Source organism: Ictidomys tridecemlineatus, chromosome 1 (assembly GCF_052094955.1).
Source record: "Ictidomys tridecemlineatus isolate mIctTri1 chromosome 1, mIctTri1.hap1, whole genome shotgun sequence".
Classification (NCBI taxonomy): domain Eukaryota; kingdom Metazoa; phylum Chordata; class Mammalia; order Rodentia; family Sciuridae; genus Ictidomys; species Ictidomys tridecemlineatus.
In genome coordinates this window covers 74,661,752-74,684,486 of record NC_135477.1, presented here as the reverse complement: position 1 = coordinate 74,684,486, position 22,735 = coordinate 74,661,752, and the positions used below count along the sequence as shown (strand labels likewise).

General features: G+C 35.0%; 1 protein-coding gene across 1 annotated transcript in view; it reads right to left on the bottom strand.

Moving 5' to 3' along the window:
• Ptpn20 (protein tyrosine phosphatase non-receptor type 20) overlaps positions 1–22,735 on the bottom strand; it is a 101,491-nt gene that overhangs the window by 28,029 nt on the left and 50,727 nt on the right. The window contains exons 7-8 of the mRNA XM_078042706.1: positions 17,985–18,136; positions 12,902–12,992 (exon numbers count right to left, since the gene is read on the bottom strand). Of these exons, the coding sequence (XP_077898832.1) occupies positions 12,902–12,992; positions 17,985–18,136 (243 nt within the window). The remainder of the gene's footprint in view (positions 1–12,901; positions 12,993–17,984; positions 18,137–22,735) is intronic.

Below are 22,735 nucleotides of genomic sequence, written 5' to 3'. Positions count from 1 at the left end.
CCATACCTAGCTAATTTGATACATAAAATTAACCATTAAAAAACTAAAATTTTAGTAGACAAGATGAAGGAGGAAAGTCTTTATTGAAACTAAATAAATTCCCTATAATACAAGTGAAAGAAAGAAACAAGAAGATAAAAAAGCACATAAACAGGAAAAAAGAAAGCACATATAAAAAAAACTACAGAGTAAAAATAATCAGAAGAAAGATAAAAACCAAATCAACTTTTTAACAGTTTATTGGGGTATAATTGACATACATGTACAAATCATACATGTACATGTCGTACATGTACAACTCTACAAATAATTTCTTGTCCAGAAAAAGGGACAAGAAATATTGAGAAAGAGCCATTACTAACAAATGAAAAGCTTCTTACAGCTAAAGAAAGACCTACTAACAGGTTCTCTGACAACATTCCTGAATTCTAAGGTAAAAAAAAAAAAAAACAAGATTTCTTATAAAGAAAAAGAGTTATATTACCATCATATTTCTCATCTAAAACCCAGGAAGTTAGGGTCAGTGAAATAACACTCAAAGAAAACTTAGGGAAAAGAAATGAAATCCCAGAATCCTAAAATTAACATTTGTTTATAAGGATAAGAGAAGACACTTTTGCAGAAGGTATAGTTTGCGATTATTTAAACCCAATTGCTTATACCTACCTAACCAAACTATTATGAAGTTTTAATGAATTAGGATGGAGATCTTAAATTAAGAAAGAAAAAAAATGAAATAACAGAGCAACACATCTGGCAAAATACCTAAATAAAAAGTGATGGAGTATCTATCATTTTTAATGATAAATTTCCTGAAAAAGGAAATATATTATTCAGGAAAGATTATATATGGTATGGAAAAAGAAATAAGATAAATGCTAAGATAGAGTGGTCATTAAGCTTCAGTTTGAATCTATTTGCAATGTGACAACAGAAAACTTACTTAATCTTTTTTGGCCTTTTTGTAAAACAAGGATATCAACAGTAGCAACATCATATGATGGACTTATATCAGTAAGAGAAAATAGTAGTAACTGTATTACTACCATTGCTATACTGCTATTATTGTTAATATTACTAGTGCTAGTAATAGAAATAAACATACAGTGTCCACACTAAGGTATAAATGCTGATTTAATCTCTGTCTTTAAAAGCTAATGCTTTTCCAGCTATCTAAACTATAGTAGAAAACTGTACAAAGTATTTATAAAAGTATAATATACCTTTTGCACTCAGTTCCAAATCAACTTTTTAACAGTTTAATGAGGTATAATTGTCATACATGTACACCCATGAACTCACCACAACAATAAAGATAATTGAATATTTCCATCACTACAAAAAAAATCTCATATTATAATCTAGCCTTCTTACTCCAATCCTGTCACAAGGCAACCACTCATATACTTTATGTCAATGCAGATTAGCTAAAATTTTATATACATTGAAGCACATAGTGCTATTAGTATTCTAGTTATGGTATAATAAAATGCCATTAACTGGGTGACTTAAAAAGGCAAATTTATTCTTATAGTTCTAAAATACTAAAAGTCTAAGATAAAGGTGGCAGCAGGTTTGATTGCTTCTGAGGTCACTCTTTGTGGCTGGCAGATAGCTACTTTCTTGCTGTACCCTCACGTGGTCTTTTCTCTGTGCTTTTGAATTCCTAATATCTCTTTGTGTTTTACTGTCATTTTCTTATATGGACACCAGATGAATTGGATAAGGGCATATACAGAGAGTCTTGTTTTATCTTAATTAGCACTTTAAAAATAAAACTTTCATTCCTATTGGGAAAAACTTTGCAAAACTCAATGAAGCTATAATTTTTTCTTAGGTTTTCTTCCAGAAGTTTTTATATTTTTGTCTATGATCCATTTTGAGTAAATTTTTATAGAAGGTTTAAGGTAAGGTTCAAAGTTAATTTTTAGTATAAAAACATGCAATTGTTCAAACCATTTGTTAAAAGATTATTCTTTCCTCATTTTCCTGCATCAGTAAATTCAGATATTATCATCTTCTTCTCTGCCCTCCTCATATTGTAGAGAACAATCACAGAAATCTAAGTCACCACAATTATTGGTTTAGTAGATCTTGATCCAGAGACAATTAACAAAACATTGTATCATGCTAAAAGCCAGAGATCTTACATGAATATGAGTGTGCAAATTCAATCTATGCAAAAATACTTTAACATTTAATATTTATAATCAGTAGGAAAACCTATGATTGTTTCATAGGCCTAAAAATTGTTGTCAAAACACTTAAAACCTTTTTATTTCTGATTATAAACACAGAGAAAAGTAAAAAGTAGTAACATTAATATTTACCTCAAACACTATAAAACTTTAGAATTAAAGCATTTAACTTGTTAAATTATCAATGAGTAGCTAAAACAGTATTTGTTTTTTCCTTTCATCATGTAACTTACAGAATGAGCATTTTTTTCTGTTTTGGTTGTTCATACTCCCTTGTAAATTTGGATCACTCTCTATCGTTTTGGACTTTGTACATTCATTTTTGTAAAAAAGCTGCTATGTCCCTTTAATATAAAAGTTTTTGCTGGCATTGCTTTCCCTACATGGTTTTCACATTTTTTATGACATTAATGTTAATAATTCCTCCTTTAAAAACTTCCTCTGACTGTGCCTCTAGGGTCTCTTGTATAGTGGCAGTGTTACATGTTCCTCATCAGCCATTTCTTCTATAACTCCATTTATGTGCAACATGAATTTCATTCCAAAAATTATCAATTTTCATGCCCTTACTATAGCTTCATCTTTGTCAGTCAATTAACTTTTGATGACACATTTTTACAAAATGTTATGTGGATTTATCACTGAAAGACAAGGAAGTAACACAACTATATGTTTTGCTGTCTGTGCATAAATGGAATAACAGACACATGGTGGCCAACTAGCAATTGATTGTGAAAGAAAGGACATGATTAGTCCCTGGTCACAATGCAAATCTCTTATTTAAATAGTGATTTGTGGACTAAGGAGCTAGCAAAGATGTTTGTTATTTTATGCAACTAATTATTTAATATATCATGATAATTAAAGCAGTATGGCTGTTCTTTAATTGAATACAGTAACCAATATATTTGTCCATATTGTGCCACACAAAGTGAAGACTCTGTGTGTTGAGGGCAAATAAATTATTTTTCTGGCTTTCTTTTTTTTCTTTCCTTTTATTATTTTTATTTATGGTACTAGGAATTGAATCCAAGGCACTTTACTTCTGAATTACATTCCCAGACCTTTTTATTTTTTTATTTTGAGACAAGGTCTTGCTAACCTGCTGAGGGTCTCACTAACTGGCTAAGGATGACCTCGAATTGCCTCAGCCTCCCGAGTTGCTTATAAGCATGTGTCACTATGCCCAATTCTCTGGCTTCCATGATGGAATCTTCAGGAACCTCTATAAATTCAAAAAATGTGTGAAGAAATCAAAAAATTTTCGATGACTTCCACTAAGTAAAAAGATTTTCAGGATAGATTATTTTATGTTACTAAGAAGATAAATTAGTGACCCTTAAAACAATTTGGTTCAAATTTTTTCCTGATTTCCCTTAGTTTCAATAAATTAACTTCACATTTTTGTATATCTGTATCTCTTTACTTTTCATTCTTTGTACCAGAATACAGTTCAAGCCACCACACATAGGAATAGAAATTACATAATTGAACAAAAGACCTTTTGCTTCTCAGAAGAGTACCAAATTGTTGGCATTAACTATTAAAATATCTCATAATGGTTTATTTCCCAGATTTTTACTCTTCAATGCACTTTTTCACACTCTCCCATTGATTGTAGCAGAATAAATTAACTATCTTGGGAAGGTACTCTTCGTTTTTATAATCATAAATCTATTTTTAATCTGAATGAACCAACTAAATATGAAGTTATCAAATGATGGTTGTCACTGTGTTCCACACAACTACCTCAAGTCTAGTGGGCAAAACACATACACAAAAAAATCAAAAGAGAGTTTGGTAATTAGAGGGGGATGGTTACAAGATACTTCGAAACTTGGAAAAACACAAAACTTAGCTTTGAGGGAAAAAAAGGGGTCAAGAAGAATAGGCTATAAAAGAAAGAATTACCACAGCAAAGAAGGGAGGATGGGTGGTTCTTGCATGAACCATGGGTTCAAAAATATGGAGTTAAGAAAAAGAGAAAAATAAATTTCAGAAACCAAAAGAAGTTCTGAAGAATTGCAGTGGTTACATAGGCAATGAGAATTAAAATTATTGTGCAATGCAAAAGAATATTACCATGACAATAACAAAGAGCCAAGAAAAAGCTTTATGAGAAGAGCAGCATACTCTGATCTGCATTGGAGAAAAGTCTTCAGTAGCTACTATGAATGGATGGGAAAGGGAGGCAGTAAAACAAGCAGCTAAGAGATAAAATGGGCTCAATCTAAAATTGCCAGCAATTGGAATCAAGAGATAGAGGCAGAATATAGAGGTCTTAAGGAAGTAAAATCAAAGGAATTTGCAACAACTTTTTGGTTATTACAGGTGACTTAAGTTTTCTGGCTTGAACAAATAGATGTTTTAGTCAGATTTTTCACTGCTGTGACCAAAAGATCTGACAAGAACAATTTTAGAAGAAAAATTTAGAGCACATGGTTTCAGAGGTCTTAGTCCATAGATGGCCAACTCCATTGTTTGAGGCCCCAAATGAAGTAGAACACATGGCAGAAGAATGTGGTATATGAAAGTAGCTCAGGATATGGCGCCAGCAAGCAGACAGAGGGAGCTCTCCTCACCAGGACAGAAAATAAACCCAAAGGCATGCCCCCAATGACACATTTCCTCCAGCCACATCCGATCTACCTACGTACAGTTACCATCCAGTTAATCCCTATCAGAGGATTAATACATTAATTAGGTTAAGGCTCTCATAACCTGATCTAAACTTTCTTGCACAATCTCACACATGATCTACTTGGGGACACCTCATATCTCAACCATAACAATCTGCCCCTAGCCCCCAAAAGTTCAGGATTATCTCACATGCAAAACACATTTAGTTCATTTCCAAGAGTCCCTATAATCTTAATAGTTCCTGGATTGCCCAAAAGTCCACAAATAAAGTCTCTTCTGATACTCAAGGCAAACTCTCAGTTGTGAGCCCCCCTTTAAAATCAAAAGCAAGTTATATATATATCCAGTACATTAAAGCACAAAGTAAACATTTCCATTCCAAAAGGAAGAAATAGGGGCACAGAAAAAAAGGGATGGTACCAAAGAAAGACTGAAATCCAGCTGGATAAACTATCTGGAGCATATGGCATGATGTTTTCTCCAAAAAAGGCTTGTGCAGCTCTACCGCTGTAGCCTTGCCGGTTTCAGCCCACATGGCCTTTCTTTCTGTTGGCTTGTCTATGCTCATTCATTGCAGCTTTCCTTAGAAAAAGGTCCACAGTAATGGCATTTCTTAATCTTGGGGGTCTCCAACACAGCTTTGGCTTCCTTTTCATATCACCATGCATCCCGCTGTCAGGAGCTGCCCACAGGAACTACAATCTGCACTTTGCCTGGCCTCCCAGGCCTTCCTTTGAAATATCAGTGGAAGTATGCATGACCCTCTAATTCCAACATTCTTCATTCCTGCAGAACTAGCCCCTGGTGTTTGATGCCAAGGTCTGTACCCATCTCAAGAAGTAATCAAGCTTCCAGCAGCCTTTGAGTGCCTGGGTGGCTAAGCATGGTGAAACAACTTCTGAGGTGCCCTATGCAAGCAGGACATCCTACTGAACTCTTCTCAAGAAAATTTTTACTTTTATACCCTAAATCCTAAAGTGGGAATGGTCTTGCCAATTCCTGAGATGCCCTCAAGCTATCTTTCCTATTGGCTCTGTTGAAAGTATTTAGCATGTCTTTCATGGCTGTATTGTTTTAACAACCAACCTTCCTTAGCCCCAAATATACTCGTAGTTTTCTGGCCAAATTGTTAGTTTTTCAAATCTTTCTGCTTTGGTTTTTGTTCACAATTTTCACAATAAACGGCTAAACTGCAGCAATACCCATGACACTGCCTGAGTGCTACGCTGCCTGGAAATTTCTTCTACCAGATTAAGAAGTTCAACACCTTTAAATTCAACTTCACTGAAAGTCTCAAGACATGGGCAAAATGTAGACAACTTTTTAGCCAGACTATAACACAAATGGCCTCTAGTCCAATTTCTAACAGAGTCTTCCTCCTCTTGTTAGAAATACTGTTAGACCAGGATGCAAGAAAAGACCACTGACTCCAATTAAAATCAAATTAAAGCAAGCTTATTATTTTGACCAGCCGGGCTGCCTCTCCCTCCCAAAACCACGGGAACAAGACAGCAGCAGCAGCTTTCTTGCAGCCCAGCTTTATTGCCCAGAAAGTTACACAAAGGGGGGTTACAGATAACAGAACTCTGACAAGCAAACCACAAATGGTAGTTTACATTTTTGTTGGCCCCGACATCAGAATTTATGAAGGTCATTAGAGCCTAAAAGAGGGTCCTTATCTGGCCAGGGAAGGCCAAGATTTGTGGGGCGTCACTAAGGTTTCAGAGAGGGCTGCTATCTGGTCAGAGAGCCAGGCATGGGTGAGTTCAAGGCACGGGCAGGCATTCCAAGCAGGTTCGGAATTTGCAGTAATTTATAGTAAAGCCGAAATTAGCTTTTCATGGCTCTGTGGCAAGATGGCTCCCAATTTTAAGAAAAGATCAGGTTGGGTCTATCAATACCAGGGTACCACAAAGAATCAAACATGTGTTCAGAAGTAGCTCAGCAAGGAAAACTTTATTTCTGTAGAAATGTGTGCTACTGAACAAAGTCTGATCAGCAAGCACATTTGGGCAGGCAGTCCACCTGTTTTTATTCCCTAAATCAGCACTGATCTGATAGGAGGAGCTCAGGGTCCAACTGGCTAATTTTAAAACTGGTGAGAGCAAAGGGAAAGTGGCTACGATTGGATCTTATATCTCAATTAAGGCAAAATACTATTTTCTAAAATGGACCATCAGGCTTTCTATTTCTCAGGAGCCCTGCCCCTTTTTCTTTTTATATATTTTGATGTCATTTTCATTTTTGTTCTTGTATGCTTTAGTATTTCCAACCATCCTAGATACATTAACTTTTTGAGGTGAAACCCATGGTAATGAGTTCTCCCCTTTTACAATCAGATTGCCATCCCAGTGATTAGGACCACTTGGTAAGGTCCTTTCTAGTTCAGCTGAAGCTTGCCTTCTTTCCAGATCTTAATTAAAATCAAGTTGCCAGGCTGCAAGTGATGAACTGAAAACTCCAGAATAGGAGTCTGAACAGCGCTCAGAGTAATCATACAAGAAGGGGGGGGAAGAAACATAGACCTCAAATTGACTCAAAACAAACATGAGACAGAGATTTTGTTATATTTATAAGCACTCCTGATACATAAAATACATTTAACTTCCAATTCTAGTGTAAAGAGATAATTCTATATACAGCTTATTGATAAAGGTCAGATTTATCCAATTATAGAACATAATAATACACATAAATCACCAATTAATTAAATTTGCCATTTTTATATAAGTCTAAAAGAGATTACCACTACAGACAAGTTTAGTTTGGAGAACACCAGGTTGGTAAACTGTTCTCCTAAGCTTTCAGATATACATATAATGTACACATTTCTCTAGTCACATATATTTAGGATGTCTAGCAAAGCTGACTCAATTCAAATTAAGTGCTTGCACCAATTTGCAGTCCTGTCAGCAAGCACTAAGGAAAGCATTATGGAGATTCATCAAAAAATTGGAAATGGAACCACCATTTGACCCAGTTATCACACTCCTCAGTTTATACCCAGAGGACTTCAAATCAGCATACTACAGTGATGCAGCCACATCAATGTTTATAGCAGCTCAATTCACAATAGTTAAACAATGGAACCAATCTAGGTGTCCTTCAATAGATGAATGGATAAAGAAAATGTGAGATTAGTGTATATATATATACTACTCAGCTTTAAAAAAAATGAAATTATGGCATTTGTCAGTAAATTGATGGAGTTGTAGAATATCATGCTAAGCAAAATAAGCCAATTCAAGAAAACCAAAGGCTGAATGTTTTCTCTAATATGTGGATGCTAATCCACAATAAGATGGGGGGGCCACTAGAGAAGAATAGTGTCACCTTAGATTAGGTAGAAGGAAGTGAAGGGAGGGCAGGGGACGGAATGTAGAAATAGGAAGGATAGTAGAATGAAACAGACTCTCTCTCTCTCTCTCTCTCTCTCTCTCTCTCTCTCTCTCTCTCTCTGTCTCTCTCTCTGTCTCTCTCTCTCTCTCTCTCTCTCTCTATATATATATATATATATATATATATATATATACACACAGACCAATGTGATTCTACAACTGTATACTCAGAAAAATGAGAATTTATATCCCATCTATGTATGATATATCAAAGTGCATAAATATATTCTAGTGTCATTTATAACTAATTAAAACAAATAAAAATTAAAATAATAATAATAATAAATTTGTCCAGAAGAGAATGAATCCCCACTAATGCCTCTCTTTTTTTCCTCCTTAAACAAAATCTTGGTCAAAATAACACTGACCACTGTTCTCAAGGTCCCTTTGGTCCAAATGGCCTTACTCACTTTTAGTAGACCTCCAGTACTCCAGCAAAGCAGGCTTTGTTTCCTTTTCCTAGGAGTGACTTGCAAATGAAGTTGTTATCTTTGGGGTGGGAATGTTATCTGTACACTTACCACAACAAATTTTATCTCAGGAAAGGGATTGAACAATCTGGCATATATAAAAAAGATAATGTGCCTTAATCTTTTCCCTACCAGGTTGCATTCAAGGGGTTGGAGCACAGGATATTATTGAGCCTGACCTGAATTCCTTATCATTATCATAATGCCATCAACTTTAAGTGAGTTCCCCCTGTCAACTATATCCAGAAGGTCTTTTTTGACTCTTTTTCTTACACTAAGCATATTGATACTCAGTGGAGGAGGCCCTCTCCATTCCTTTCTTTAGGTTTCCTTAAAGATCCCTTTACATAGGCTGCCAACAAAACATAGTGTGGTCTTTGTTTCTGTTCTTCCTAGGCATTATACATCATAAATGCACTATCAACTAGTTGTGAGGGTTTGTGTCAGTTTTCTCACTCTGTCCATTGAAAGTCACATTGTCTGTAGAGACTGTTAGGAATCTCTATATACAGAAGTTGTAATGTCCAAGCCAAACTCCAGGAGGCCCATTTTATCTTTGTAGAGAATAGGCAGAATTCCATCCATAGGTATCCCCTGACCAAATGGGTACCCTATTAGGAATTAAAAGGGCAGACCATGTTTGTCCCCAGGTTATAATCTAATAGCACTGGAAACCACTGCTATATCCTTTATATCCTTTATGACTGGCAGCTTTCACCCCCTGAATGAGATAGAAGAGTTAACCATCAGGCACTCAAGGTCCCCTATTAAGGCTTTTTTCAAATATAAAGACCATCCCTAGAGGTTAAACATTCTAGTCAACTCCTTTGTCCCAGAGCAGCAAAGGGAAATGGAAGTGGGGGTAGACCCAAATGCACATTACAGAAAAATTCAAACTCAAAGACTAAAAGGGAGTAATCAGTTAGAAAGTCATGGGCCAAGCCAATAGCCTTGGTACCACCCAATGCCTGTATATTTATAGCCTCAATATTTTTTTCAATATCTAGTCAGCATTATCCAGAAGCCATAAGACCTGAGACTAGTATACCAAGTAGACAAAGCCCTCTGTAGGTTCCCTCTCACATCACAGGATCTCCATCTTCTCTCATTCAAATAAATCTTACTCCCTTCATTTTTGTCCTCTACTAGCATCTGTGGATGAACCCATGAGACAGGAAGCCAGAAAGAAATCAATGAAGCTTACAGCCCATATGGACCCCACCCACCAGCAAAAGTGGTGAACTGAGCACCATTCTCAAAAAGGGGCTGGAAGGCAGGGCTAAGACTGGATCTTCTTTGCCCATTTCTTTATAGCCCAGGAAACCTTCCTGGAACTTATTTCCCCAGCCCAGGGATGGTATCCCTGGCCCCATAGCGAGATGATTTGCAATTGCATGGGGCCTGGCCTAGAAAGAGTGCTGGGACTCCTGGTACTGAGTTTAAGGAATTTAAATCTTTTCCTTTTTTCATTTACTAATGTATAAAGACATATTTATTAGACCCAAATATATGTTACCTCATAGAATTCAAGGATCTATGAGTATTTGAATTCATCTTAGCTGATTTTTGTAGTATTTTAACTTGGCAAATTAATCAGATGTCTCTTCTAACAACACATTTATGAAGATTAATGTTAAAACCAATTTACCCATTTCTAACCTAGGTTCATGAAAACCAAGGTATCAAATAAGTCTAGTTATTACTTTAAGTCAGTTATTTGTGCCAAAGAAAAATCTTTAGAAGCAATGGAAATTACACTTTAAACATTTTATAGAAAACAAGAGTCTGATTTTTGATTGGCAGGTCATCTAGAAAATCATGTGGTTAAAAATTTCAAAAGCACATTTAGTCTTACCAATTTAGATTGACCCTTTTTGTTAAAGTTTTATTTAAGCCACATGAACTGAAAGGCATTTGGATCCATTCATTAAATTTATGAATACTCATTTATCCCCATATTGGAGGTTTCTTATACACCCTGGGTTCTTCATGTGCTCAACTCCACTTATTAAGTATTTCCTTCACACTCACCATGAGTGTGGTCTTGTGTTTCTGAATAGAGATTATCAGTCACACAAAACTACCAAGGAAGTACTTCTTTCTCAAGAATAAATTTTCCTACATTGGTCTGTGCACAAAGTTACCTGGTTGCCACTGAGCTTTCCCCATGTTGCCAATCCACTTTTGATTTTGGGTCTGTTTTTGATCTCAAGGATAGCAAGTTTCTTCCCTCATTCTTAAGCCACCACAACAAGGGCACAACAAGTTTTGAGGACTCCCTCCTCAGAGGGAGTCCTCAAAACCCCTTAGATGACACATAGCCTCATGTTAAGTGCCAAAATTGGTAGAAATACCAGGGTGCCACAAGGAAATCAAATGTGCTCAGAAGGAGCGCAAGACAAACTTTACTTCTGCAAACATGGTGTTACTGAACAAATTCTGGCAAACAAGCACCCTTGGGCAGGCAGTCTTCCCATTCTGTGTCAGGGATAACCATAACACAGCACTGCCCCTTTCTCTGATAGGAGGAGCTTTTAAGGTCACAATCTATGCAACTGGCTCATTTAAAATTGGGGAAGGTAAAGGGAAGGGCTATAGTTAAAATGGCTACAATTGAATCTTACAACCCAATTAAAGATAAATACTATATTCTGAAAATGGGCCATCAGACTTTCTATTTCTCACACTCTGAAATCTCATGAGCCCACTCGTTACTTTCCACAGTCAGATAAGCATTCTGGTCTTCTGTGCTTCCATCAGAATCAAACCTTAAGCTCTGCTTACAACATTCTACAGTTTTTCAAGCTTACATAGCTAAACTTTCCAAAAATTTCTCCCACAAATTCCAAAAAGCTCCAAAGGCTTCAGAACCACATGGTCAGGTTAATCACACCAATTACCCCACTTCTCAGTATCAATTTATAATTTAGTAAGCTTTTTCACTCTGACTAAAAGACCTGACAAGAACAATTTTAGAGGAGAAAAATTTTTCTTTTGAGTTCACAGTCTCAGAGATCTTAGTCCACAAATGTCTAGTTCCATTTGTTGGGGAGTGAGGTGAGGCCGAAAATCATGGCAAAAGAGTGTGGTGGAGGAAAGCAGCTCAGGACATGGCACCAGGAAGAAGAGAGAGGGGGCTGTCCTCACCAGGACATAAGCCCCAAAGGTACACCCTTAATGAAATACCTCTTCCAACCATACCCTACCTGCCTACAGTTACCACCCAGTTAATCATCTACCAAAGGATTAATGAACTGAGTAGGTTTAAGTTTTCAAAACCCAATCACTTTACCTTTAAATTTCTTGCATTGTCTCACATGAACGTTTAGGGACACCTCATATTTAAACTGTTAACAGAGGACTACATTAATTAAGATATAGGATATAAGGGAGAGGGTAAATTTAGAAGAAAAAGGGTAAATTTAGTTCAAAACATTTTTTTGAAAGGGATGTGAGTCATGGAATGATATTTATTGCCTAAGATTAAAACTGTGTTGTTTTATTTTTGTTTCTCCCCTTTGGATGTCTGAGACAGATAAATCCTTAAGTAAACCTGGGATTGGGCCAGAAGACAGAGGATGGTACTACAGTCCACCCAACACAGGGAAGGAATTAGTAAGTCAATTGGAGACAATCAAAAAGCAGCCAATACTAGAGAATAAGAATGATCAAATTATGTTATATGCACACCTGAAGTGGCATAATGAATCTCATTATTATGTATAATTATAATGTACCAATAAAAATTTTTAAAGGGGCAGCTATTTGAAGGTAGATAAATAGATAGGTTTTTTCCAGGAAGAAGTATATTAATAGCCCCCATTACATATGTGTGTCTAAATAAAATGGTGAAGAAAAGTGATCCAAATTCAAATGTTACCCAAGGTGCCAGATGTCCCAGATCTTTGAACTGAGAACTTCAATGGCTCATGAACTGAGAAGTAGCAATTCAGGAGAGTAAGGCCACAATAGTGATAAATAACCTTTTGACAGTGGCTAGAAAGCATACTAGAAATAGTGGCTTTTACTCTCACCATATTCTAGCATTTTTCCTAGAATATGGCCAGGTAAAATGCTACTAGCTACTAGAGCTCTTTGTCATGTTCACAGATCAAACTCACTCATAGAAAGTCATCCAACCCTCGCAACCTTTTCCAAGGTAAACAGAAAAGCAATCAAAACATTTTTAGCTTACATGGAAGAATATCTCTGTATCTGTTTTTTTCTCTGTTCAATGGTTCATTCCCATAGTTGAACTCACCAGGTAGATTCTTAAGTTCCAAATCCTTTAAAAGTAAAACAAGAGAAAGTCTTGATTTACTATAACAAAAAAAGAAAAAATATCATCTTTGTTTAGTGTTTGTGGTCCTTTAACCCTTTTATGATATGACTTGCTATGTAATTCATTATTTAATAAAGCAGATAAATTAGAACCTCATTTAAAAAGTACTCTATATAATATCCTAAGTTGGAGATGCTGACCAATGAGTTCCTTGATAAAAAAAAGTTACATTTTTTAAATCTACTTTCTCCCTGAACTTCATGGTTTTCCTTTTTCATAACCCAAGGAAACATTAAATGTTAATTTCTTAGGGCTTAACCATAAATCTATTATTTCATAAACAAATAATAAAATATCTTCTCTTAAGATATAAAGTCTTAAAATTTATTTCTTGAAGCTTGGACAATAATTCAAATAGTCTCATTTCAAAAAAATTACTTCACCAAGTGTAAATTCCACAAACATTTATCAAGTATTTAGTATGCTTCTGGCACTGATTTAGATATTGGCATTCAATCATGAAGTAGAAAATGGCCTCAACCTTGAAGAGAGAATATAGTAGGCAGAGAACACATAAATCAAATACACAGGACCAGTATACAGAACCAATAGTACTGATGACAGCATCAGATTTATGCCTGAACTTCTTCATATAACTTGAATTGGTCCTGAGTGAGTCATCAAAAGTCAGCCATATTAAAGTCAGTGAGTGTGTGGAAGCAAAGGATAGTGAAGGGATGTAATTTCAGGTAGAAGTCATGAAGATATATATATCCTCTTGGGGAAAGAATAAACACCATGGTAACAAGAGCACAGAGCACATGGTCTATGACAGAGGTAGACTAAAAGTAGGAAAAACCTTGTTCTATACACAGTCACTCCTCAGTATCTACTAAAATCCGTTCTGGAAACTCCCATGGATGCACATGGATATCAAAATTTGTGAATTCTCAAGTTCCTTATATAAAACGGTGTAGTGTTTATATAAAATCTATGTGCATCATCTCATGTACTTTAAATCATCTGTACATTACTTACACCTGACATAATGTAAATGCTATATAGTTATTATACTGTACTGCTTAAGGAATAATGACAGGAAAAAAGTCTGTACATATCTAGTAGAGATGTACATTTTCTAATACTTTTGATCTGTAGTAGGTTGAATATATGAATGAGGAACCCATAGTCAACTATAAAAAAGAAACAGGAATTATGTTTTTATGTACACAAGAATAAGCCTCCATGAAATCCACCATTCTGTATACATAATATTCAATAAAAATTTAATGAATGATAAAAATATAAGATCTGCCTCATATAATCTAAGAACATCTTCTGACTATATTTGTGAGTAGCTATATCCTGGTTTGTGAAATAAACTAAGGATGGCTGTCCAAAATCTTGAAAGAAACAAAAACAAAAAAGAAATTGGGAGTTATCAAATCTGACACAATTAGAATATTAATGAACAAAGTCTGAGATATACTTTTAATTTTTATGTGATGCTAGGGATCAAACCCAGTGCCTCACACATGCTAGGCAAGTGCTCTACCACCGAACTACAACTCCAGCCTGACACTATACTTTTTTAAAAGTTCTTCAGTTTGCCAGGCACAGTAGCACATGCCTGTAATCCCAGCAGCTCAGTAGGCTAAGACAGGAGAATTGAGAGTTCAAAGCCAGCCTCAGCAATGGTGAGGCACTAAGCAACTCAGTGAGTCCCTGTCTCTAAATAAAAGGGGCTGGGGATATAGCTTTGTAGTAAAATACCTCTCAGTTCAGTCCCCAGTACCAAAAAAAATAATAAAAAAGAAAAGAAAAGCCAAATCTTATATCAAAGTCTCTGGAGAGTCTTTAGAGAACTGAAGAGATACACAATGGTAGTCATTATCAAATAACTCAAGGTAAATTCTATCTTGATTGAAGATTCAAATGCTAAAAATAAATTCAAAAAAGCATTAGAAAAAAGCATGAAGCAATTATTCTGATGTGGGACTGAAAGGGGTTTTGCTAAAGAACATGAAAAGCCAGAAGCCCTAAGATTAACATATTGAGTATTAATAGTTTATTAAAAATGAGCTCTTTCTTTGTGATAAATAGGTGTATGTGCACTTGTATAACATGAACAGCAGAGATTATTAACATAGGTAATACACACATGGAGATAATTTCTTCATTATATAAAGAATTGATAAAGAATAAATAGGCAGGACACAGTGGCACATGCCTGTAATTCCAGTTGCTCAGGAAGTTGAGGCAGGAGGATCACAAGCGCAGAGCCAGCCTCAGAAACTTAGCAAGACTGTCTCAAAATAAAAAATAAAAAGGGCTGAGATTATGGCTTAGTGGTTACAAAACTATGGGTTTAATTTCAGGTACTAAAAACAATGGAAATTTTGGCAAATAATTAGAAGTAGCAGTTCATTGAAAATAAACACAAAATGCTCGAAAACATATGGAAAGATGGATACTACTTTGTTATTAAATAAAGGAAAGACATTTATATTGTCAACAAAAAATCATTTGTCATTTAGAGATGGGCAAAGAATTAACCCTTTGATAATCCAAAATTACAGATTGTCTTTCTAAAAATTTGTTCCAAAAATGACACATATATACAGGTATATGAAGAAGGACGATTGCTGTTTATAATAGCAAAGCCAAGAACAATCTAACTTGCTCTTGGATAGGCAGAATTAATACTATCAAAATGACCATACTACCAAAAGCACTATACAGATTTAATGCAAATCTGATCATTGTATTAATGATATGGCATTCCTCATAGAGATAGAAAAAGCAATCATGAAATTCATCTGGAAAAATAAGAGGCCCAGATTAGCTAAAGCAATCCTTAGCAGGAAGCGTGAAGCAGGTAGCATCACTACACCAGACCTTAAACTGTACTACAGAGCAACAGTAAAAAGACAGCTGGTATTGGTACCAAAACAGACTGGAAGATCAATGGTTCAGAACAGAAGACACAGAAACTAATCCACAAAACTACAATTATCTTATATTTGACAAAGGTGCCTAAAATATGCAATAGAGAAAAGATAGCCTCTTCAAAAAATAGTGCTTGGAAAACTGGAAATCCATATGCAACAAAATGAAATTAAACCCCTATCTCTCACCATGCACAAAACTCAACTCAAAGTGGATCAAGGACCTAGGAATTAAACCAGAGACTCTGTATCTAATAGAAGAGAAAGTAGGCCCTAATCTTCATCATGTGGGATTAGGCCCCAACTTCCTTAATAAGACTCCTAGAGTGTAATAATTAAAACCAAGAATCGATAAATGGGATGGATTCAAACTAAAATGTTTCTTCTCAACAAAAGAAATAATCTGTGAGGTGAACAGAGAGCCTACATCCTGGGAGCAAATTTTTACCCCTCACACATCAGATAGAGCACTAATCTCTAGGGTATATAAAGAACTAAAAAAGCTAAGCAACTAAAAATACAAATAACCCAATCAATAAATGGGCCACGGACCTAAACAGACACTTCTCAGAAACAAATATACAGGACTAGGGATGTAGCTCAAGCGATAGCACGCTCGCCTGGCATGCGCGCAGTGCTGGGTTCCATCCTCAGCACCACATACAAATAAAGATGTTGTATCCACAATAAATATTAAAAAAAGAAACGAATATACAATCCAACAACAAATCTTTGAAACAATGTTCATCATCTCTAGCAATTAGAGAAATGCAGATCAAAACTACTCTAATATATCATCTCACTCCAGTCAGAATGGCAGCGATTATGAAGACAAACAACAATAAGTGTTGACGACAAGGATGTGGGGGAAAAGGTACACTCCTACATTGTTGGTGGGACTGCAAATTGGTGCATCCATTATGGAAAGCAGTATGGAGATTCCTTGAAAATCTGGGAATGGAACCACCATCTGACCCAGCTATCCCTCTCCTGGGACTATACTCAAAGGACTTAAAAACAGCATACTACAGGGACACAGCCACATCAATGTTTATAGCAGCACAATTCACAATAGTTAAACTGTGAAGCCAATCTAGATGCCCTTCAGTGGATGAATGGATATAAAAAATGTGGCATATATACACAATGGAATTTTACTCAGCAATAAAAGAGAATAAAATCATGGCATTTGCAGGTAAATGGATGGCATTGGAGAAGATAATGCTAAGTGAAATTAGCCATTACCCCCCCCCAAAATACTGAATATTTTCTCTGATAAAAAGAGGCTGATTCATAGTGGGGTAGGGAGGGGGAGCATGGCAGGAATAGATAAATTCTAGATAGGCGGAGGGGTGGGAGGGAAAGGGAGGAGGCAGGGGATTAGCAATGATGGTGGAATGTGATAGACATCATTATCCAAAGTACATGTATTAAGACACATATTGGTGTCAACATACTTTATATACAACCAGAGATATGAAAAAAGTGTGCTGTATACATGTAATAAGAATTGTAATGCATTCCACTGTCATTTATTTTTTAAATCAATTTTTAAAAATGAACTAACATATTAAAATAAATGAATAAATAAATGCCCAATATATGAAACTTTGTAAAGAAAATAAGATATTTATCCATATCATTAACTGCCATGCAATATTTCAAAGGTAAGCTATATATGCTGACAATATGTCTGAAAATTTTGTTTTATAGAAAAAAAATTAAAGGCTGGTATCATGAATAAAGTACATGCCAAAAAATTTGCTGAAAAATTTACATGACAATCTTAATAGTAGAAGAGGGCCCTAGGTAATTGATAGAGACACCGAGGCAGCAAAACTTTCTACATATTTTATACTTTTATGTTATTTGACATTTTTTACCATGTACATATATTACTTTTTAAAATGTAGTATTTAAAAATAAAAACAATGTACTCAATATACTGTACTCAATTTTAAAAAGGCAGAAGAAAAGTAAAGAAAAATCTCTGATTATAATACAAAAAAATATTATACATAGACTTTTGTTAAGAAAAAAATATTTACCATAAATTCCTGAGTGATATCATTTTCTGCTACTTTATTTGAAAGCATTTTCAAACAATTCTTGATGGCTAATCGTTCATTAAAATTGAATATCAGTGGTTGAATTTGAGCCAACTGAGCTAGCTCTTCTTCAGAAACAATGTCTGTTGTATCTAAAAAAGAAAAAAAAATTCACATTTGTAAGTTCCTTATATGTATATGAAGGGAAAATTAATTTCCATTGAAATTAAGGGTCAATGGAAATTAATTCTTCCAAAAGGCAAAGGGTCTATCGCCTTGAAAGAGACTACCTTTGTTTTGAAAAAAACATGCTACGTATCTTGAAATTACACAAAATTCCATTTTCTTGGAGAAAAACATTCAGTTGTAAATATAACAGAAAGTATTCTGTTTTACAATGTGAATAGGGTATAGGATTGACAATTATGTCAAGGAAAGAATATATAAGACTTTGGATTAATAAAAAAATAATGTTTTGCCTTCCTGGAATCAAGTATTTAGAAGTTCTTGGAGTCTGAGATGAGAAGATACAGAGAGTCTAACACATGTCATTTTCTACTAAACAGATCTATCATTCACAAACAAACACACACACACACACACACACCTTCAAGTATAGACAAGTTTTATACTATGCAATTAACAAGACTAAATGATAGATATATATTAATTCTTTTAACCAATGATAAGTGAATACATTCTATTAAATAACACATTCAGAATTTTTGTTTCATGATGATCTTTTAGGTCACATTGGTAATCTAGGCTCCAAATATCCAAAATCTTACACAGCGTATCCCCAGGTCAAAATGCAGTAATCCAGAAACCAATAATAAAATAATGCCTTAAAAGTTTCAGAATTTTGAGGTAAAATATTTACATGAAGCCAGTTCTCAAAAATTTCTTTCCAATGACAAATAATATGAGCCAAAAATATCATGTTAACATCAGCAAAAATATACAACAACAATTAATGAAACAAGACACTTTGTTATGAAGATATTCAATATACAGAACAAAGAGAAAATATTAAAAGCAACAAGAGAAAGGAGGCAGATTACATTCAGGGGTAAACCAATAAGGTTAACAACAGATTTTTCATCACAGACACTGAAAGCGAGAAGATCCTGGAACAACGTAATTCAAACACTGAAAGACAATGGATGCCAACCAAGAATATAGTATCCAGCAAAATTAAGCTTCAGGTACGACAATGAAATAAAAATCTTTCATGAAAAACAAAATTTAACAGAATTTGCAGCCAGAAAACCAGCATTGCAAAGCATTTTAGCAAAACACTACACGAGGAAGAAATGAAAAATAATAACCAAAACCAACAGTGGGAAGTGCCTCAGTAAAGACAGAGGGCGGGGGGAAAGCTAATCTTGGAGAAACAAACTAAATTTCTAAAAAAAGATAAATAATCAAACATGGCTGGAAGTACAAACCGTCTATCAATAGTAACTCTAAATTTTAATGGCTTAAACTCTCCAATAAAGTGACATAGGCTGGTAACATGGATTAAAAAAACAAATACAACAGTATACTGCCTCCAGGAGACACATCTGATTGGAAAAGACATACAGAGGCTGAAGGTGAAAGGTTGGGAAAAAATATACCACGCACACGGTCCTCGTAAGAAAGCAGGGATGGCCATCCTCATATCGAATAAAATCGACTTCAAGACTAAGTTAATCAAAAGGGATAAGGAAGGACATTATATACTGTTAAAAGGAACCATTAAACAACAAGATATAACAATTATCAATATTTATGCACCAAATAATGGTGCTGTGACGTTCATAAAACAAACTCTCCTCAAGTTCAAGAATCAAATAGACCACAACACAATAATTATGGGTGACTTCAACACACCTCTCTCACCATTGGACAGATCCTCCAAACAAAAGTTGAATAAAGAAACTATAGAACTCAATATCACAATCAATAACCTAGACTTAACTGACATATAAAGAATATATAAACCATCATCAAGTGGATATATTTTTTCTCAGAAGCACATGGAATCCTTCTCAAAAATAGACCATATATTATGCTATAGGGCAATCCTCAGTAAATATAAAGGGGTGGAGATAATACCATGCATTTTATCTGATCATAATGGAATGAAACTGGAAATCAATGAAAAAGAAGGAAGGAAAAATCCTACATCACATGGAAAATGAACAATACGTTACTGAATGATCAATGGGTTACAGAAGACATAAAGGAAGAAATCAAAAAATTCTTAGAGATAAATGAAAATACAGACACAACATATCAGAATCTATGGGACACAATAAAAGTAGTTTTAAGAGGGAAATTCATCGCCTGGAGGTCATTCCTCAAAAAAAGAAAAAACCAACAAATAAATGAGCTCACACTTCATCTCAAAGCCCTAGAAAAGGAAGAGCAAAACAACAGCAAATGTAGCAGAAGGCAAGAAATAATTAAAATCAGAGCAGAAATCATTGAAATGAAAACAAAAGAAACTATTGAAAAAATTGACAAAACTAAAAGTTGGTTCTTCGAAAAAATAAATAAGATCGACAGAACCTTAGCCATGCTAAAGAAGAGAAGAAGAGAGAGAATTCAAATTACTAACATACGGATGAAAAAGGCAACATCACAACAGATACTACAGAAATACAGAAGATAATTAGAAATTATTTTGAAAACCTATATTCCAATAAAATAGAAGATAGTGAAGACATCGATAAATTTCTTAAGTCATATGATTTGCCCAGATTGAGTCAGGAGGATACACACAAACAGACCAATATCAATTGAGGAAATAGAAGAAGCCATCAAAAGACTACCAACCAAGAAAAGCCCAGGATCAGATGGGTATACAGCAGAGTTTTACAAAACGTTTAAAGAAGAAATAATTTTCAAGTTATTTCAGGAAACAGAAAAAGAGGGACAACTTCCAAATTCATTCTATGAGGCCAACATCACCCTGATTCCTAAACCAGACAAAGACCCTTCAAAGAAAAAAACAACAGACCAATATCTCTAATGAACATAGATGCAAAAATCCTCAATAAAATTCTGGCAAATCAGACACAAAAACATATCAAAAAGATCGTGCACCATGATCAAGTAGGATTCATCCCTGGGATGCAAGGATGGTTCAATATACGGAAATCAATAAATGTTATTCACCACATCAATAGACTTAAAGATAAGAACCATATGATCATCTAGTTAGACGCAGAAAAAGCATTCGACAAAGTACAGCATCCCTTTATGTTCAAAACACTAGAAAGACTAGGGATAAGAGGAACTTACCTTAACATTGTAAAAACTATCTATGCTAAGCCTCAGGCTAGCATCATTCTGAAAGGAGAAAAATTGAAGGCATTCCCTCTAAAACCTGGAACAAGACAGGGATGCCCTCTCTCACCACTTATATTCAACACAGTTCTCAAAACAGTGGCCAGAGCAATTAGATGAAAAAAATTAAAGGCATAAAGATAGAAAAAGAAGAAATTAAATTAGCACTATTTGCGGGTGACATGATATTATACATAGCAGAGCCAAAAGGTTCTTCCAAGAAACTTCTAGAGCTAGTAAATGAATTCAGAAAGTGGCAAGATATAAAATCAACACACATAAATCAAAGGTATTCCTGTATATCAGTGACAAATCCTCTGAAAAGGAAATGAGGACAACCACCCCATTTACAATATCCTCAAAAAAATAAAATACTTGAGAATCAACCTAACAAAAGAGGTGAAAGACCTATACAAAGAGAGAAATAGAAGACCTTAGAAGATGGAAAGATATACCTTGTTCATGGATAGACAGAACTAATATCATTAAAATGGCAATATTACCAAAAGTACTCTATATAAAAATCCCAACAGCATTCCTCGCAGAAATAGAAAAAGCAATCATGAAATTCATCTGGAAAAATAAAAGACCCAGAATAGCAAAAGCAATTCTAAGCAGGAAGAGTGAAACAGGCGGTATAGTGATACCAGATTTTAAACTATACTACAGAGCAATAGTAACAAAAACAGCATGGTACTGGTACCAAAACAGGCGGGTAGACCAATGATACAGAATAAAGGACACAGAAACCAATCCACAAAATTACAATTACCTTATATTAGACAAAGGGGCTAAAAGCATGCAATGGATAAAGGATAGCATCTTCAACAAATGGTGCTGGGAGAACTGGAAATCCATATGCAACAAAATGAAACTGAATCCCTTTCTCTCACCATGCACAAAAATTAACTCAAAATGGATCAAGGAGTTAGGAATCAAACCAGAAACTCTGTGTCTGATAGAAGAAAAACTTGGCTCTAATCTCCATCTCATGGGGTCAGGCTCCAAATTCCTTAATAGGACACCTATAGCACAAGATTTAAAATCAAGAATCAACAAATGGGATGTATTCAAATTAAAAAGTTTTTTCTCAGCAAGAGAATCAATAAGAGAGGTAAATAGGGAGCCTACATCCTGGGAACAAATTTTTATCCCTCACACTTTAGCTAGAGCCCTAATCTCCAGAGTATACAAAGAACTCAAAAAATTAAACAATAAGATAACAAATAACCCAATCAACAAATGGGCCAAGGATATGAACAGACACTTCTCAGAGAAGGATATACAATTAATCAACAAATACACGAAAAAATGCTCACCATCTCTAGCAATCACAGAAATGCAAATTAAAACCACTCTAAGATACCATCTCACTCCAGTAAGAATGGCAGCCATTATGAAGTCAAACAATAACA